The sequence below is a fragment of the Kuraishia capsulata genome, genomic scaffold (genome assembly GCF_000576695.1).
Source record: "Kuraishia capsulata CBS 1993 genomic scaffold, Kuraishia_capsulata_scaffold_1, whole genome shotgun sequence".
Lineage (NCBI taxonomy): Eukaryota > Fungi > Ascomycota > Pichiomycetes > Pichiales > Pichiaceae > Kuraishia > Kuraishia capsulata.
Window position 1 is genome coordinate 2,055,342 of NW_019172950.1, and position 15,847 is coordinate 2,071,188.

Consider the following 15,847-nt stretch of genomic DNA (forward strand, 5'->3'; position numbering starts at 1 on the left):
TTCGAGTCAGGGTTAGAGGAGGGGTATCTTTCTATTAGGGAGTTCTGTTCGCGAAATTACATTCGTTTGGATCGCAGCAGCAGCACGATTCACATAATAATACAACACCTGGCTTCGGCTGCAGCAACGTGCACTTTGACCCGACCCTGCTCCGCGACGGGCGTTTTCTTCTCTGCAACTGCAATACTCAGCGCGATGTCGAAAACATTGTGGACATTGTGCATGGTTCTGGCCGAACATTCGGCGTAAGCCAGCGCGCCGATCTCTTTGGCGACCTCGATCGCAGCACCTCTCTCGACAAACGTAGCAGGATCCGTGATCTGTTCGTAGAGGTCGCTCTTCAAGCCCACCAATACTATTGGAACATTTTCGCAATAATTCTTAATCTCAGGATACCAGGTGTGAACCACGTTTGATAGTGTAACCTTGCTGTTGACGCTGAAACAGATGACCATCAGATCAGCTCCCTGGTACGACAGCGGCCTCAGTCGCGAATACTCTTCCTGTCCTGCGGTATCCCAGAAAAACACCTGTGTGATATCATCACCGGGACCCTCAAAGTAAGCGCGATAGTTTTCAAAAATCGTGGGCTCGTACTCCGTGGGGAAACGGTTCATACAGTAGGACACCAGCAACGATGTCTTTCCACATCCACCGTCTCCAACAACAACAACCTTCAGGTCATTCTTGTAGTTGGGAATGTTGTCATATTCCCGTAGCTTGAATGACTGAATTGGCACATCTGGCAGCATTTCCTGGTCGCCAATGGTCATCATCACCGACTGTCTGTTCTGTATCCTGCTCTGGCGCTTTGCGGCAGCCGCGTATGGGTTGGAATCCTCTATCTGTGACATAGCGATTTATAATGGTTTCGAAGCAATCCACGATTATAATTGTACAAAATTGACACGAAAGCAACTCCAAACACTCAGCTGAGATGAAATTTCGTCCTGACAAGGCTTTGTTTACCTTTGGCGGTTGTGAACGAGCGGCTAATGGTCATGTAAATGGGACATGACCCAATTCTTCGGGGGAGATGAGTTACCTGAAAAAAGTTTTGAGCATGAAGTAAGAAGTCAGTATTGGTGGGAACGGACTCGAATTAACAACCAATGGAAATTTTGCGAGAATTGCACTTGAAATTGGTCACTCTGAGCCCTTTGGAGCCAACGAGTATAGAATCAGGGCTGGCTTCGCTTCTTGTGAAGGGCCAGTTTCTGCAGCTGTTTGAGGAAGAGCCTTTCAGTAGCCAGGTCTTCCAGAACGAGGCTGTTTTGAGTCTTACAAAAAAAGTTGTTGCTAAAGAATTGGATTTCAGCGGCTATGTGGATCAGCTATGCAATCATATCATCACCGCTTTGTCGGCAGACTCGGAACAGACGAAAACGCTGGTGCTAGAACTCGCCGTGCTCTTCTTACAAATCTTTGTGGAGAACAACTTCACAGGTCCACAAATCAACTTCGAGGAAAAGAGTGAATTTTTGGGGTTTATAGGACTTTTGATTTTTGACAAAGACATCGAGTATGAGTCGTTATCTTTGCTCGCGATTTCTGGTCAGCAGAGCTATGAGCTTTCACAGTTACCAGTGCTATTGGTGTTATCGCTACGTCTTCTGGAAATCCTTCAAAAAGTTGAAAAATCTCTTGTTCTCAAGGAGGTAGACATCTCAGAAACAGAATCTGTCGTTTCTGCCAATATAACTCCAGTTCTTGACCTGGTCAGCGCGTCTTCTGCCTGGTGGAGGTCAAGGGCTCTACAGATCCAGATGTCACTGTTACCCGAATCCTCGCCGCTATTGAGCGCATTGTCTCTTGCTTTGTTGGACACAAAGGTGGTGAGGACACTCATCGGTCCTGCTGTGCAAAGTCCTATTTCCCAGGCAGCCTTAGTGAGCTTCCATCTCGAGGTGGCCCGGAACAGTATTGCTGCTGATTGTGACAACACTACGGTAGATTCGCTGATAAAGGCAAAGAAGGCTTCTGGTTTTGAGCTAATACTGACTGGGTGTAAAGCAAAGAGAACAAAGTTTCAAGACAAGGCTTTTGCTACATTAACAGTTTTGGCCAAGAGTACCGAAGACATGTTGAGCCTAAATGGTGGTTCCTCCACTGAAGGTCCTGTCGATATTGAGCTGAAAAGTGACCTTTTGCTGGAGAAGCCTGTATACGAATCTGTGGGTGATGAAGAAGAAGACGTTTTGGGTAATCCAATGTTTGAATCGTCAGGTCAACTCAAGAGAATCAAGCTGGATCTCTCATTATCTGATATGGGAAGTGACTTGAAAGACAATTCCAACGACATTTTGCCCATTGCTTTCAACAATTCCTTGATTCCCGAGACTCTGAAGAGTCTAGATCCAAACAGCCAACCCGCTCTTTCGGATATGGACAGTGTTCAACTGCTGTTGAGACTGGCCCATATCAGGGCAAATACCCCCGCCAACGATGCCTTGGTCCAGGAAGAATTGACGGCTTTGGTACAGAGGATCCTTTTCTCGCCTACTGGATCTACAAATTGGTCTGTATTCTCCAGGGCATTGTGGATACGTTCGCTGTTGGAGACTTCACATGCTAAGACAGTGGAAAGAGGTGTCTTGCAATTGTACTCTTTGACTGAAGAATTTGGCATGAAAGTTTCGACTACAGGAAGACTGTTTGCTCTCACCGACGAGGAAAAGAATTTTTACGAAAAGATTTTGCCTCAGGGAAATAATGCCGTTATGCTTGCCAATTCTGTTAGACTGAGGTATGTTCACCAGCTTCCCTTGATGCCCAAATGGGAGATGGACCACCAATTGGCCGAGAAATTGATTGAACTGGGCTCTCTAAAATCTGCTTTGGAAATATATGAAAATCTTCACATGTGGATCGAAGCTGCGCTGTGTCAGGCCTCTATTGGTGATGAAGACTCTGCTGAAAAATCTATTCTGAGACAGTTAGAATCCCATCCCAAAGACGCAAGAGCATTGTCTGTGTTGGGTGATATCAGGCAAGATCCTGAATTATGGGAACAGAGTTGGAGTATTGGAAAATATGCTAATGCCAAAAGATCTTTGGCAAGATACTACTACCAGCCACCAAAGGAATCTGGACTCAGCAGAGACCACGCAAAGGCAATTGGCCATATGTACGACTGTTTGACTGCAAGTCCACTAGCATATGATAATTGGTATTTTTATGGTGTTCTTGGATTGGAGGCTGAGAATTTTCAGTTGGCAGCGGAGGCTTTCACTCGTTGCGTCACCATAGATGAACATAACGGTTTTGCATGGAGTAACTTGGCCACTTCACTGACCCGTTTGGACAAGTATAGCGAGGCTCTTGTTGCTTTGAAGAAAGCAGTCAGGGCAAGTGAACGTGGATCCAATTCTTGGAGGATATGGGAGAACTACTTGTTAGTAGCTGCAAAGCTGGGTGAATGGAACGATGTTTTGGTTGCATCCAAGGAGTTGTTGACCATCAAGAGGGATAAACAAGGCCAAGGATCTATTGATATTCCGGTGGTGGAGAAACTAGCTCAAATCTTGGTTCAGTCCACCTATGACGGAGAACACTTGACGTCATTCCAGAGAAACTGTATCCAATACATGACGGTCTCGGTGCCAGCAGTGATCAATAACTCAGCAAGATGCTGGAATGTGATCGCTCGTGTGGAGTTATGGAGAAAAAGACCTTGGGAGGCTCTTGCATGCCACGAAAAGGCTTATCGTGCTGTCGTAAGCTCTCCCGATTTGGCCATAGACGAGAAGGTGTGGAATGAGGCTGTAGACGCATGTCGTGATCTCGCAGCTGCTTACGAATCATTGGGTGAATTACCCGGAAAACACGACGCGGGTGATCTCGTCTGCAAGGATTGGAAGTATAAGGCCAAGACTACCATCAGGTCGCTGATGTCTAAGGGCAAGAGTACCTGGGAGTACTCTGACGGCTGGGAAACTTTAGAGCAGCTCAAAGCTGAATACATGTAATATATATTGTTGATGTACATGGAGAGCATTTCGACGATGTAATTTGTATTTGGTGAAATGGACTGTCTAATTTACTCTGTAGTCTTTTCCAGCAGCTTCAACTGTCAACCCACTCTGGTCGGCAGCACTTGAAGCATCAGCAAGTTCCATTTCTAGCTCTTCAGCTGCGGAGAGATCTTGCACCTCCAACGGGATCAAAGCGTATAATGGCCTTTTGAAACTCAGCCATGATTGGCGTATTGCTGGTGGACAGAGTCTGTTAAGAAGTAACCAATCGAACATGTCCACCACATTATGGAACGCAGTTCTGGTTGCCTCCGAGGAATCCGTTCTTAAACCCCACAGGAACAAATAGAAGTAGAAATAGAACACAGACTCTCCCTCCCAGCTCTCTCGTGCTAGGGACCCAAAGATCAACAGCTCGGCCCAAGCCGCACCAAGCAGCAGAAGAGGTTCCGAATAGGTCTTGAGCGGCAGAAGTGCCACGGACAGTTGGTTTCCGGGGAAAGCGTCAACTGTCAAATAGCTCGTAATGTTCAAGAAAGAATATACTCCGTAGGGTAGAATCTTGGTGAGCGAAGGTTTTGTGAATTGCCATAGAATGGCACACAGAAGTAGGTGGAAATTCTCAGATTTTAGAATTTCCGATAATAATACACTCTTCCCATCTTTTACTCCACCAAAATACTCACTCAAAGTTTCCTCGTCCGCCAGGACACCTAGCAAATAGAACCTCACTAAAACGAGAGAGTATGTGAGTATTGCTCCCCAAAGGCTCTGCCCATACCAGTCAATCTGGGGCAGAATTGGTTCAGCAGAGACCAAGGAGGAGGCATACATGATCATTCCAGTCAGAGTTACCGTATGAAATAGTAGCCAGAAGTGTTTTGATTGAGGCTTGAGGTTGGTCAGTCAAAAGGTTTCTAAGGATAACACATCTTTCATAGTATATACTCTAGATACTCACCAACAATTGCGAGAAATGGATTCCGTTCTCGTTGATCTGGACAACCAGCTCTTGCAAGCCAATTCTTTCTAGCAATCCAGTTCTCATATTTTCTCTGGTTAGTCCGAAAAACAATTTAGAGAGTTTTGAGCGGGTGCTTTTGAATATGTATTAACCGCCCAAAAGGACGTGCGGCTCATAAATGCAGCTGCATGTACTGTCGCGCAGGGAGACACAGAAAGGTTCACAAGACTCAAAGAAAATTATATACACAAGGCTTTTTAATTAAGGGCTATAGAAATAGTTTAGTCAGATACCCAGGCAGCTAAACGAGACGTCCTCAGAGTGGATTTGACTACTCCTTAGAACCTATCTTCTTGATCTCCTCCTCGCCTTCCACAAACTTCTCCTTATGACTCTCTGGGGCATCCTTTGCATGTTTTCCAAGGAGACCCTTCAGCTTTTCGGGAATATCCTCGAAGACAAGGTCGTTGACGTTGGTGGAGGTACTCTCGCCCTTCTCGGCGAGTATCTGCTCAATGGTGATGCTGTCATCGGAAAAAATCTGAAACGTTAGTGAAAAACTCTAGGTGAAAGATGATAGCAAAAAACTTAACCTACCTTCAAATGATCCGCAATGAGGTGTCTATTGCTGCAACCGGGACACTGGATAAGCACTGTTCCGGAGGTGTACGCTTGTTTGGACATAACGTGACTGGACCGCGTATCGCACTTCTTACACGTGAATGCAATCATGAGCTCGGGCTTGTCAACTTTCAGCTGGGCACTCTGGTTCAAAATGCGGGAATGGGATAGCGTCCTCAGAGTCGTTGACAAGGGCATCCTTGAGTGGGCCGGTCTTGCCATGGAACGGGTCCATATTCCCACAGTGGAACGCATGGCAGGTCTGACAAATCGAAATGGCAACATGGTGATGTGTCGAATATGTGTTGAATACGTGGTGAATATCAAAGTCCTTTGAAAAGAATTTTTGTTATGAAGCAAAAATCGAAGTCCGATGGCAAAAGAGACTCTGGCTGGAAATCTAACTCGAAACGGCAAGAAGGGCATCGAGGGCATCTCATTGAAAAACTTCCATCCCAATAAATATTTGAGAGTTAAGACCAAATTTAAAGAGAGACAAGAGCAATTTGTTTTCGGATACTACCAAATATATTGGTTAATTATCCTTCTTGGTCAGACATACCACACACATTCAGCCTTATGGAATGCTGAAAAATATACAGGGGGGCTACCCTCTCTTTATACGACAGAGGCTTTCGTTGTACAGACAAATACACACACCACGCCTCTATGATGGTTCTTCTTCGCGCAGAAAAGAAAAACTGACTGGATTTTTGGCTTTCAAGAAGATAATAACATCAGTTTTGGATAATGAAGTGGAAAAACGCAAACATACTTGGAAAAGTCGACTGCCAGATCTACAGTTGAAATACGACCCCAGAGAGATTGGTGGCTTTGATACCTTTGGAGTTTCGCCGCTGGTGGTGCAAGCGCTGAACCAGACATTCCCAGAAGTGAAAGATCCGACTGAGACCCAGAAAAAGATTTTATCTGTTCTAGGGTCGGGGTTTTCGGTGATAGCGAAAGAGACACAGGGAAGCGGCAAGTCGTTCTCCGCTCTATTGCATGCTCTATCCAGACCAAGGGCCCTGACATATCTCGGAAAACCTGCAACGACAACGCTGATACTGGTGAAAACTTCTTCTTTGGCTCGGCAATATGAACTGCAACTGTTGCGGATTCTGGATCGGTTCGATGGAGAGACAGCCAAAGTAGCCCAATTCCTCTATAGATGTAACGACAAGACTGAAGAAAAGGCACAGCTGGAGAAATGGAAAACGCTAGAGCCTCCTCACATCATTGTCGCTACGCCGCAGAGATTATTGGATGCGATTTTGGAAAGTGGGTCTCCAAATGGTCTTGGTTTGAGTGATCTCAGACTGATCATATGCGACGATGCAGAGTTTTTGTTCGTGGACGGGGCAACCTCAATGGCAAAAAAGAAGAACAAGAAAAAGAAGCCTGCTGAGTCAGTCATGAATTATCTTCTCGAGCTGAGAGACAGCGAGAGGGATCCCAAACTAGGGACCCCGATCCGGAAACAAAGTGCTCAAATGGCCTTCTTCATAGACACAATGTCATCAGAGTTCATTCAAATGCTGCAGAAACGAAACTGGGTCAATTGGGAAAATCTCAAGATGGTGGGTGTATCTGCCATGAGCCACGAAAAGGATGGGAAGGAGCTGCTGTTGCCCTCCAATGTGAAGGTTTCTGCTGTGATAGCTTCGGAATCAGGGGATTTGGAAGACTTGACTCCATTTGATCTGGATAACTCAGAGGAGCTCCACAGTGATATTGGCTATCTCATGGACCTCAACTACAAGAAGCACAGAGTTTACCTGAAGTCCCAGTCTCGAGGCGACCAAGAGGCCACAAGATTCGCCAAAAATGAACTCTTGCCCCGTATAATGGAGAACCTTTCAGGCCAGGTTTTGTTGCTTCACGATGAATCGGAATCTTCAATTAAAGTCCAAAAACAAATTGAAGCAGAAGGGTTCTACTCCAAAATATTCAACCTCCACGATGACTTCTCCAATTTCTTCCATCCAGGATTTCAAGACTTTTCGCCCGAGAACCCCCATGTTCTCATCTCTAACGTCCAGAACGTGATAGGATTGACCTTCAAGAATCTACAGAATATTGTGTGTCTCGGCGTGGATACCTTCATTGACCCCAGGTCATTGGCCATGCTGGGAGGAAGGTTCAGACCAGCTTCTGGACTGGTAAAGTTGCACTCAAACAACGGTTCAGCACCGAATCTCGTCTTTGTCTTCCCAAAGAGCGATTTTGGTTACATTGAGAGAAAAGCCTTTGAAAGGAGTTTGCTCAAGATAGGAGGTCCAGTCCTGGTACCTCTAACGAAAACACCAGAGACTGGATTCGATAAATCAGACTACAAAGACTTTTTCGACGACATCGAAGACACCGAGGCGATTCATGAGGTCTACTAGACCATACATAGACATTAGTTCTCATCTGTACATACAAAACCCAATTGACGCGAAACACACAATTTCTGCGTAGCTTTTGACTATTAAACCGAAAAATTGGCCTATAATTTTGACCTGCATTGCCCATATCCTTGCAGGTATTTTTCAACTATCAATGACTATCATTACCTTCGTTTGCTAGAATATCTTTCACGGCCTGCTTTTCAAGCTCACGAATTTGCTCCTTGGTCTGCTCGGGCAAAACTTCGTCCATATCAACATCTCCGTCTGTAGCCTTCACCTTCGAATCGATTCTATCTCTGACTAACGTCCGTATCTTCTCCTCCACACTCCTACAAACTTCCTCAATGTTTTCTATCTCTTCAGTATCTTGGCTGATCTTCTCTTCTATTTTCAGAATTAGAATCTCACGTGATTGGTGCAAACGGTATGAGTTCAACAGATGGTGGAGGTTTATTAGCAGGATTCGTATCTGTGATATCTTCTCCTTAGCGTACTCCGGATTCTTTGCGAAAATGCCCAGTAGTTCCAGGAAATTGAGTAGTAGAGATTTGGCAAGTTTCTTGAGCTCGTCAATTCTCTCCCGCGTAAATATTTCTTCATCTTCACCGTCATCTCCAGCCCCATTGCCCGTGCTACCACCATCATACAACTGAGGAATTCCCGCATCTTCCAAAGTCATAAACTTGTCCTTGAAGTTCCAAATGTCTCCAAACGACCGATACGATGGCCCTGACGGCTGTTGAGGTGGCACTAGGAACTGGAGTTCAGTGTTTTCAACATCTAGCCTTTCCAAATCACCACCATTCTCCTTGAGGAGTGACCTTAGTCGTCCCACATTCTCGTCCGTGAAACACTTCACGTAAGGTGGAGGCGGTGGATAAAGCGCAGATATCACGCTCGTGTCCTCTTCCATTGGGATGCAAACGAGTAAGACCACTTGTCTTGGAATACTAACACACCACAGTTCTTCACTCCTCGCAGATAAGAGAGAACCAATAAACGTCGTGTACTTACGGGTAAATATCTTGTTAACACACGACATTCACGAAACTCCCTTTGCGACTGACAAATGTCTGATCTAGATAACAGCAGTCCGCATACCAGTCCCTAAGAAATTTGCGAGCGATGGCGGACGAGATGGATATAGACGGTGAGTATTGGAGATTAAAGCAGTCTGGTGGGCCACAAAGACATATGACTAACAAACTTGCAGCGCCTGTTGAGACAGACACAACGTCCACGACAGGCAAGCCAGAGCGCAAGCGGTTCGAGGTGAAGAAATGGAACGCGGTGGCGTTTTGGTCGTGGGATATGGAGGTTGAACAGTGTGCGATTTGTCGTAACCATCTGATGGAGCCATGCATTGATTGTGCACCCAATTCCATTAACCAGCCGAACCAAGAGTGTGTGACCGCGTGGGGCACGTGTAATCACGGGTTCCACTTGCACTGTATTCAGAGGTGGACAAGCACCAGAAACGTGTGTCCATTGGATAGTAATCCGTGGGTTTTGGCACGGTACGGGAGGTGAAGTAAAGAGCTAACGAGTGAAAGAGTTTTGATTACTATGAACAGTGTAGCCGGTAGGCCTATCAACATCATTATTTTCCAGCGTAATCAACAGATCTCGGGAACCAGCCCATGATGCGTAGTTCCTCGGTGAATTCGCCAAGCTCGGAATAAACAGGATCCAGCTGTGAAGCGTCACCTCCGGTCACACATTCCAGAAAGAAGACATACTGCCATTTGAGCAGTTTCGCAGGTCTGGTTGTTATCGATACCAAATTGACCTTGTGACGTGCAAAAACATCAAGCACGTGACTCAAAGAACCCATATCGTTGAAATGTTTGAGAACGAAAGAAAGCAGCGTTATTCTGTCTCGCACGTCAATACTGGTCTGTGAGATTTCGTCTTTGGTTCCTAGCACGAGGAATCGCGTAGTGTTAGAGGTATTGTCTTCAACGCTTGGAACCACAACGGGCACAGAATGGAGTTTAGATGCTGCGGAAGATCCGATGGCGGCGATCTCATTCTGTTCCACCAACGGGCTTTGGGCCACGAGCTCGACTGCCCTCGAAGTTGAAGAGGTATCGATGCGTTCAACGTTTAAACCCTCCAAGAACGAGGAGCATTGGCCCCAGACCTGAGGATGAGAGTAGACCTTCGTAATTTTGGACAGATCTGGCTGAAATCCGATCAGACTGTGGTGGATCGAGACAAAACATTCGCCAACTACTTTGAACTTTGGAGTAGGAGTAGAATCCCCACACTTCATGAACCAATCGCGCAAAAGATCATACGTGAAGACCACCTGACCATTCGTCGAGTTTTCAAACGGCACAACCGCATAATCAACCTCGGCTTTGTGCATACTCTCGAAACATGCTCCTATGGACTTCTGGGGTATCAGCTCGGCCCCGGAGAACTCTTGCTGCGCGGCCTAAAGCCGTGTTAGTTGCCAGAATTAACATAAAATCCGAAGATCTGAATGTGGATCCACATACCTGATGCGAATACGTTCCGGCTGGTCCCAAATATCCAACTTTGACCATGACTGTGCTGTCAAACGGGGTAGTCTTCAAGGACCATCACTACACAGGCTTGAAATTTCGTCCGAAGACTAATAGTGTGGTGGAAAAATATTCACGTGACCAAACGTTTTTTTGTATGTACAAATCTAGGCACGTGACCATCAATAGTCTATATAATTTGGCAGATTAGCAATCTGATCTTCTAATTCTCCAAGGATTGACTCTCTTCAATGATTTTTTCCATAGAAAACCCCTCGCTGCCCTTAGTAAAGTCCTCCAGCAGCTGGACCCGCCTGCGCGAAGCCGGCGAATCCGCCAAAGCACCGTAGAACCTCTGCATGTTCATGATCAGCAGCTGAGCCTCTTCACGAGTGATGTTTGCAGAGGGCTCAACCAGTCCATTCATCAAAATGAGTTCGTTTGAGTCGCGCAGTTCTTGGTGAAACATAAGTGTAGTATGAGGACGGGCATATTCACGGTGCAATTTGTACTCGGCCAGCGAAGTGATCATGGCATGTGTGGTGTGTGGCCCGACAAATGACCATTGAAGGTAGTGAACTTCGATTCCATCACCATCTCTAGGCAATGGTAGAACAAACGAGGGATTTGCACGGGCGTTGGCGTAGAGACGGTCAAAAGCGTCCAATGGCACCAACGCAGAAAGGGCCTCTTCTTTCGAAGCAAACCGACTGCGCCAAAGAACTTCTATCTGAGGAGTCTCGAGCTCTCGGAATTTTTCCACGTTGATATATGATTCAAGACGTTTGTACGGCTGAGTAGGGGTATCTGGACTGATGGGCCCACGGGTCTCTGCATTTTGTTCAGCCGTCTTCTTTGCATTCTGCTTTGTAGCAGCCTCGGCAGCCCTGCGTTGCTCATATTCTGCTAGCTCGGCCAGAGGATCCACCTTGTTCATTTCCTTCTTTTTCGCCTCGATCTCATCTTTGAGAACGGTGGTGAGGTCGTCAGTCCGGATTCCCAGTCTGAACATAAACATGTTAATAAACCTGAGAGATAAATTAAAATGAAAGAGAGTGTTCGTATATGGCGAAACGGTAAACGCTTTACTGTTTCACACAGTATAGTTTGCACGTTATCTCTTGGTGAAAGAAAAGACTTACTGCTTGGCCTTCGACTCTAGCTTTGCTTTGTATCTGGCAGTGATGTCCTGCTCAGGCCCAAGTCTGGCCGGCGAAACCGCAAAGGCATAGAGGCGCACGGAACTCCGACCCAGAGCTTTGGATCTGGAGAAAGAGGCTAGTCTAGTGAGCATTGTGGCGTTTATAGAGATTTGTATGTTTAAAGTGCCAAATATATGCCAAAGTGAAGGCTTTGGATGGTCCCAAGTCTGGTGAGTGGTTGGTGAGACTCGGGGTCACCCGGCGTTGGAACTTGGAAGCCAAGAAACTGGAGTGTGCACTACATAGTTGGGTGATATTTGGATTGACGTATAGAGAGAGAGAAAGAGAAAGAGAGAGAGAGAGAGATCGAAAATGTGAGGAGCAGAAATTCGCAGCGCTTCAAAGTTTAGCATTCTACGAGTTCTTCAGCTTTTAGAGAGTTGTTGCCGTGCGGATATTCGGGCACCCTTCCTTATTGTCGCGATGCGATCGTCGTCCTGCACAGTGACTACGCCGGCTGAATAATAAATACCTACTTGCACCACGATCATGTGTTTTATAGTCTAAATTTCCTCAAATAATATTAACCTTAACAATTCCCGGAAAACTCAAATATGCTGAATCAGCCGATGTTTGCTTTCTTTCATCACATCAATAGCTCAATGTTCGCATTGTCAATCTGCTGGGTCTAATTGAGAGAAATCATATGCCAAAGACTAGTCGATACATCTGCACGAAGAACATCTCCGAGTCCCAAACAAAGACATGGTAAGTGGCCACTATTTCCACGAAACTTGAAGGATTTCCTCGTAAATCTACCAGCAAATTAAGCTCCCCATTTTCATCAGTCTCCCCAATTTAAATCCCAATAAAAACATCAATTAATTTAACCTTTTTTCGCTACTCATCTTGTGCATGTACACACTGCCACAAGCACGGCCGCATCCCCGGGCGGTGCAGATGTCCCAAGATTTTCCACACTTCGTATCACGCTGGAGGTTTTAGTGTAATAAGACAAACACAGGCCCTCCAAACGGCTCTTGTACTCTTTTTCAGCTGTTTGAAGTGCCAACCCGGTTCTGTACTCTCGCTTAAGTACCCTGTTGGTGTTTTCCAGTTGCCGATTATATTGCATCGCTGTGTGGCCCCCTCTAGCATCTGCCCCAACAAAGGAGACATTCGCCAACCTGGAAAGCTACCACATGAGACACCTGTCGCGCCGAACGCCGGCGCTTCTGCACAGGTTCAAGCGCAAGCCAATAGTGGGGATATTTGCACTCGCGATGGTTTGTATGGTGGTGGTGCTGACTTTGCAGTTGAGATCGTCCGACCGCCGCAAAGGAGTGATCGACGTGAACCCACCTCCTGCCCGCAAAGTGGGAGTGAGGGCATCAGAGTTATTTTCGAACCACAAAACCCATTCTCCAGCTCGTGTGCCTGATTCAAGTATGTCTACTGGTGATGCGGCTAAATGGCGTATGATCAACCGGAACCCAGACAACGACGAGATTGGGTCCCGACTTCAAATGGCGCAGGCCTTCTACGCGAATATTTTCCAGACCCTGGTCCAGGGAAAGCCTGCAATTCCTCCTCTGAGCAATTATGGTAGCCCAGACCGGATTTACCATGCCGGATACGATGGTTTGGACGATGGGCCCGTTTTCACGGAGCACTTCCTCAAGCAGTATCTCCAGCTTACGCCGGAAGAAGTGGAAAGCATGAAAAAGTCACACCGGGCCGTGGTGCGGAGTTTGCCGGACACATACCCCGAAGGCCTCTATCGTGGCAATGGGATAGTGTACGTTGGCGGTGGAAGATTTAACTGGCTTGCACTTCTATCTATCAAGTCGTTACGGTCTGTGGGGTCCAAATTGCCGGTCGAGGTGTTTATACCGACCCTTGAGGAATACGAGGTCGATTTATGTGGACGTGTGTTTCCCGCACTCAATGCTCGTTGTATCTTCATGCCAAGAGAGTTAGGACCTGCCGTTTCCGATCATAATTCGTTCCATGGTTACCAATACAAGTCGCTTGCTCTGATAACCTCCAGTTTCGAAAATGTGCTCTTGCTGGATTCTGATAATATTGCGGCTCATGCGCCCGATCACGTTTTCGACGTTGATCCTTTCGTCAGCCACGGCCTGGTTGTTTGGCCTGATTTCTGGAAACGTGCCACATCGCCGTTTTTCTACGACATCGCCGATGTCAAGCTTACCAATAAGCGTGTGCGGTTTGGCTTCAACGAGTTTGGCGAGTTCAGACCAAACAACGTGCATAACGAGGGCGATCCTCCCTTACATGATGTTGAAGGTGCTATTCCTGATCCAACTACTGAGAGTGGTCAGCTCATGATCTCCAAGAAGAAACACACTAAGTCATTATTTCTGTCGCTTTACTACAACCTCTACGGACCAGACTATTTCTATCCTCTTTTCTCCCAAGGTTCTGACGGAGAGGGAGACAAAGAAACGTTTCTTGCTGCTGCGGTGGTATTGAAAAACAGCTTTTACCAGGTGAACAAGTTCCTCACAGCTTTTGGCCATTTCAACCAGGAGCGCGAGTTTCTCGGAAGCGGCATGGGCCAATTCGACCCCGTTGAGGACTATAGAATTCTCCAAAAGCGACTGGAGGCCAAGAAGGATGGTCGACTTCTCAGTCTTGACTCTGACGAGTTCAAAAACCAACCGCGCGTCCTCTTTATTCACAGCAATTTCCCCAAGCTAAATCCATGGGAGCTCAAGCAGAATGGCAAGATCGTCGAGCATGGCGAGCGGATCCGGCTTTACGGCCCAGGAATGGCCAAGCGTATCGGTTACGACTTTGAGACTGTCCAATGGCAGAACATGAAGTTCTTGGTGTGCGAGCTCAAGCTGCAACTGACCTGTTTTGAAGGTGTCAGTGAAGCAGAGCTTTGTGACGAGATCAGTCAGCAACTCGACTTCTTGCTAGAGTCTGTTGCAACACTAGAGGAATGAGTCTCCAGAAGAGACACAGAGTCAAAAAAGGGACAACTCAAATTATCAAAAAATGTGTTTCCATGCCATTTTGATGCATAAATAATCCCGTTAATTCATGATAGATTATTCAGAGCTGTAGGAGGAGTAGCGGTGTATATGCAGGCTGTGTTGGCTGTGAAGGCTCAATTTGAGAAAGATTTTTGCTTTTTTTTTTAATAAAATAAGTATACACTATCTCAGTCTCATATCAACCTAGTTTACGCCCGGAATTTGTCTGAAATCTTCAAATCTTCAAAGCATGTTTTTCACCTCAATGATCTATACCTTATCCCACTCAAGGTGCGGCGCAGCTGTCAGAGCTCCCATCACTCATAACCACCGAAGCCTGTTTGCCTACTTAACACCTACCCAAGAACGGTTTAGTTCCTCATTACGGTTGCGATCCCCAATCACAAATCGAACATGGCAATCAAGTATCTGATATTGCTTTCAGCTCAGGGAAAGGTGCGACTCTCAAAATGGTATATCACGATACCGCAGAAGGAGAAACTGAAGATCATCCGTGAGCTCGTGGCCACAGTGCTGGCTAGAAAGACCAAGATGTGCAACGTCCTGGAACACAAGGGTGGGTAAATATAGTCTCAGAACTCGAAAAATTGATACTAACCATATAGATGGGAAAATCGTCTATCGTCGATACGCGTCGCTGTTCTTCGTATGCGGGATCGACGCCGACGACAACGAGCTGATCACATTGGAGATGATCCACCGGTATGTGGAGCAGATGGACAAGTCGTACGAGAAGGTGTGCGAGCTAGATATCATATTTAATTTCCAGAAAGCGTACCATATTCTGGATGAGATGTTCATCGACGGCACGCTACTAGAGAGCAGCAAGCGCGAGGTGCTCAAAAGGGTGGGTCAAGCGGATCAATTGGAGACGACAGACGAGATGGAAGTGTAAGTGATACTTGAGAGAGAGACTTTTTTATTTTTGGTTCCCGTTACTAACAAAGTGATGACAGAGCATATGCTTAAGATCACGAAGGGTGGGACGGTACATCCGCAATTACAACTACAGACAAGTAACTAGTAAAACAACTTTTTCCGGCAAATGTCCTCTAAGTAGTAAGATCAGCCTAGAGTATAATGATAATCAATTAGTCCAATATAATCGGCGATTGCAAACCAATCTTTACCCTCCCAAAGTTCTGAGATCCGACTCCGGTAGTCGTGCACTTCACACTGTCATAACCTCGTGTCACCAACCACATCCAATAGGATTG

At 46.3% G+C, this 15,847-nt stretch overlaps 11 protein-coding genes across 11 annotated transcripts; 5 read left to right on the forward strand and 6 right to left on the reverse strand.

Annotated features, from left to right (window-relative positions):
* Positions 1-89: 89 nt before the first annotated feature.
* On the reverse strand, positions 90-854 carry KUCA_T00001114001 (uncharacterized protein; the record flags this gene model as incomplete). Its single annotated transcript, XM_022605719.1, has 1 exon — positions 90-854. One exon carries the CDS (start codon positions 852-854, stop codon positions 90-92), a length of 765 nt encoding a protein of 254 aa, XP_022457159.1.
* A 258-nt stretch (positions 855-1,112) lies between these two features.
* On the forward strand, positions 1,113-3,968 carry KUCA_T00001115001 (uncharacterized protein; the record flags this gene model as incomplete). Its single annotated transcript, XM_022605720.1, has 1 exon — positions 1,113-3,968. The coding sequence occupies one exon, from the start codon at positions 1,113-1,115 to the stop codon at positions 3,966-3,968; it is 2,856 nt and encodes a 951-aa protein (XP_022457160.1).
* Positions 3,969-4,034: 66 nt separating this feature from the next.
* On the reverse strand, positions 4,035-4,814 carry KUCA_T00001116001 (uncharacterized protein; the record flags this gene model as incomplete). Its single annotated transcript, XM_022605721.1, has 1 exon — positions 4,035-4,814. One exon carries the CDS (start codon positions 4,812-4,814, stop codon positions 4,035-4,037), a length of 780 nt encoding a protein of 259 aa, XP_022457161.1.
* A 455-nt stretch (positions 4,815-5,269) lies between these two features.
* KUCA_T00001117001 (uncharacterized protein) lies at positions 5,270-5,994 on the reverse strand (the record flags this gene model as incomplete). The annotated part of the gene is made up of 2 exons (XM_022605722.1): positions 5,270-5,479; positions 5,536-5,994. The coding sequence occupies 2 exons, from the start codon at positions 5,992-5,994 to the stop codon at positions 5,270-5,272; spliced, it is 669 nt and encodes a 222-aa protein (XP_022457162.1).
* A 149-nt stretch (positions 5,995-6,143) lies between these two features.
* Positions 6,144-7,949, forward strand: KUCA_T00001118001 (uncharacterized protein; the record flags this gene model as incomplete). The annotated part of the gene is made up of 1 exon (XM_022605723.1): positions 6,144-7,949. One exon carries the CDS (start codon positions 6,144-6,146, stop codon positions 7,947-7,949), a length of 1,806 nt encoding a protein of 601 aa, XP_022457163.1.
* A 151-nt stretch (positions 7,950-8,100) lies between these two features.
* Positions 8,101-8,994, reverse strand: KUCA_T00001119001 (uncharacterized protein; the record flags this gene model as incomplete). Its single annotated transcript, XM_022605724.1, has 1 exon — positions 8,101-8,994. The coding sequence occupies one exon, from the start codon at positions 8,992-8,994 to the stop codon at positions 8,101-8,103; it is 894 nt and encodes a 297-aa protein (XP_022457164.1).
* An 83-nt stretch (positions 8,995-9,077) lies between these two features.
* KUCA_T00001120001 (uncharacterized protein) lies at positions 9,078-9,482 on the forward strand (the record flags this gene model as incomplete). The annotated part of the gene is made up of 1 exon (XM_022605725.1): positions 9,078-9,482. The coding sequence occupies one exon, from the start codon at positions 9,078-9,080 to the stop codon at positions 9,480-9,482; it is 405 nt and encodes a 134-aa protein (XP_022457165.1).
* Positions 9,483-9,552: 70 nt separating this feature from the next.
* Positions 9,553-10,504, reverse strand: KUCA_T00001121001 (uncharacterized protein; the record flags this gene model as incomplete). Its single annotated transcript, XM_022605726.1, has 2 exons — positions 9,553-10,392; positions 10,457-10,504. The coding sequence occupies 2 exons, from the start codon at positions 10,502-10,504 to the stop codon at positions 9,553-9,555; spliced, it is 888 nt and encodes a 295-aa protein (XP_022457166.1).
* Positions 10,505-10,685: 181 nt separating this feature from the next.
* On the reverse strand, positions 10,686-11,480 carry KUCA_T00001122001 (uncharacterized protein; the record flags this gene model as incomplete). The annotated part of the gene is made up of 1 exon (XM_022605727.1): positions 10,686-11,480. One exon carries the CDS (start codon positions 11,478-11,480, stop codon positions 10,686-10,688), a length of 795 nt encoding a protein of 264 aa, XP_022457167.1.
* Positions 11,481-12,806: 1,326 nt separating this feature from the next.
* On the forward strand, positions 12,807-14,579 carry KUCA_T00001123001 (uncharacterized protein; the record flags this gene model as incomplete). The annotated part of the gene is made up of 1 exon (XM_022605728.1): positions 12,807-14,579. One exon carries the CDS (start codon positions 12,807-12,809, stop codon positions 14,577-14,579), a length of 1,773 nt encoding a protein of 590 aa, XP_022457168.1.
* A 444-nt stretch (positions 14,580-15,023) lies between these two features.
* On the forward strand, positions 15,024-15,525 carry KUCA_T00001124001 (uncharacterized protein; the record flags this gene model as incomplete). Its single annotated transcript, XM_022605730.1, has 2 exons — positions 15,024-15,186; positions 15,236-15,525. The coding sequence occupies 2 exons, from the start codon at positions 15,024-15,026 to the stop codon at positions 15,523-15,525; spliced, it is 453 nt and encodes a 150-aa protein (XP_022457169.1).
* Positions 15,526-15,847: the final 322 nt, after the last annotated feature.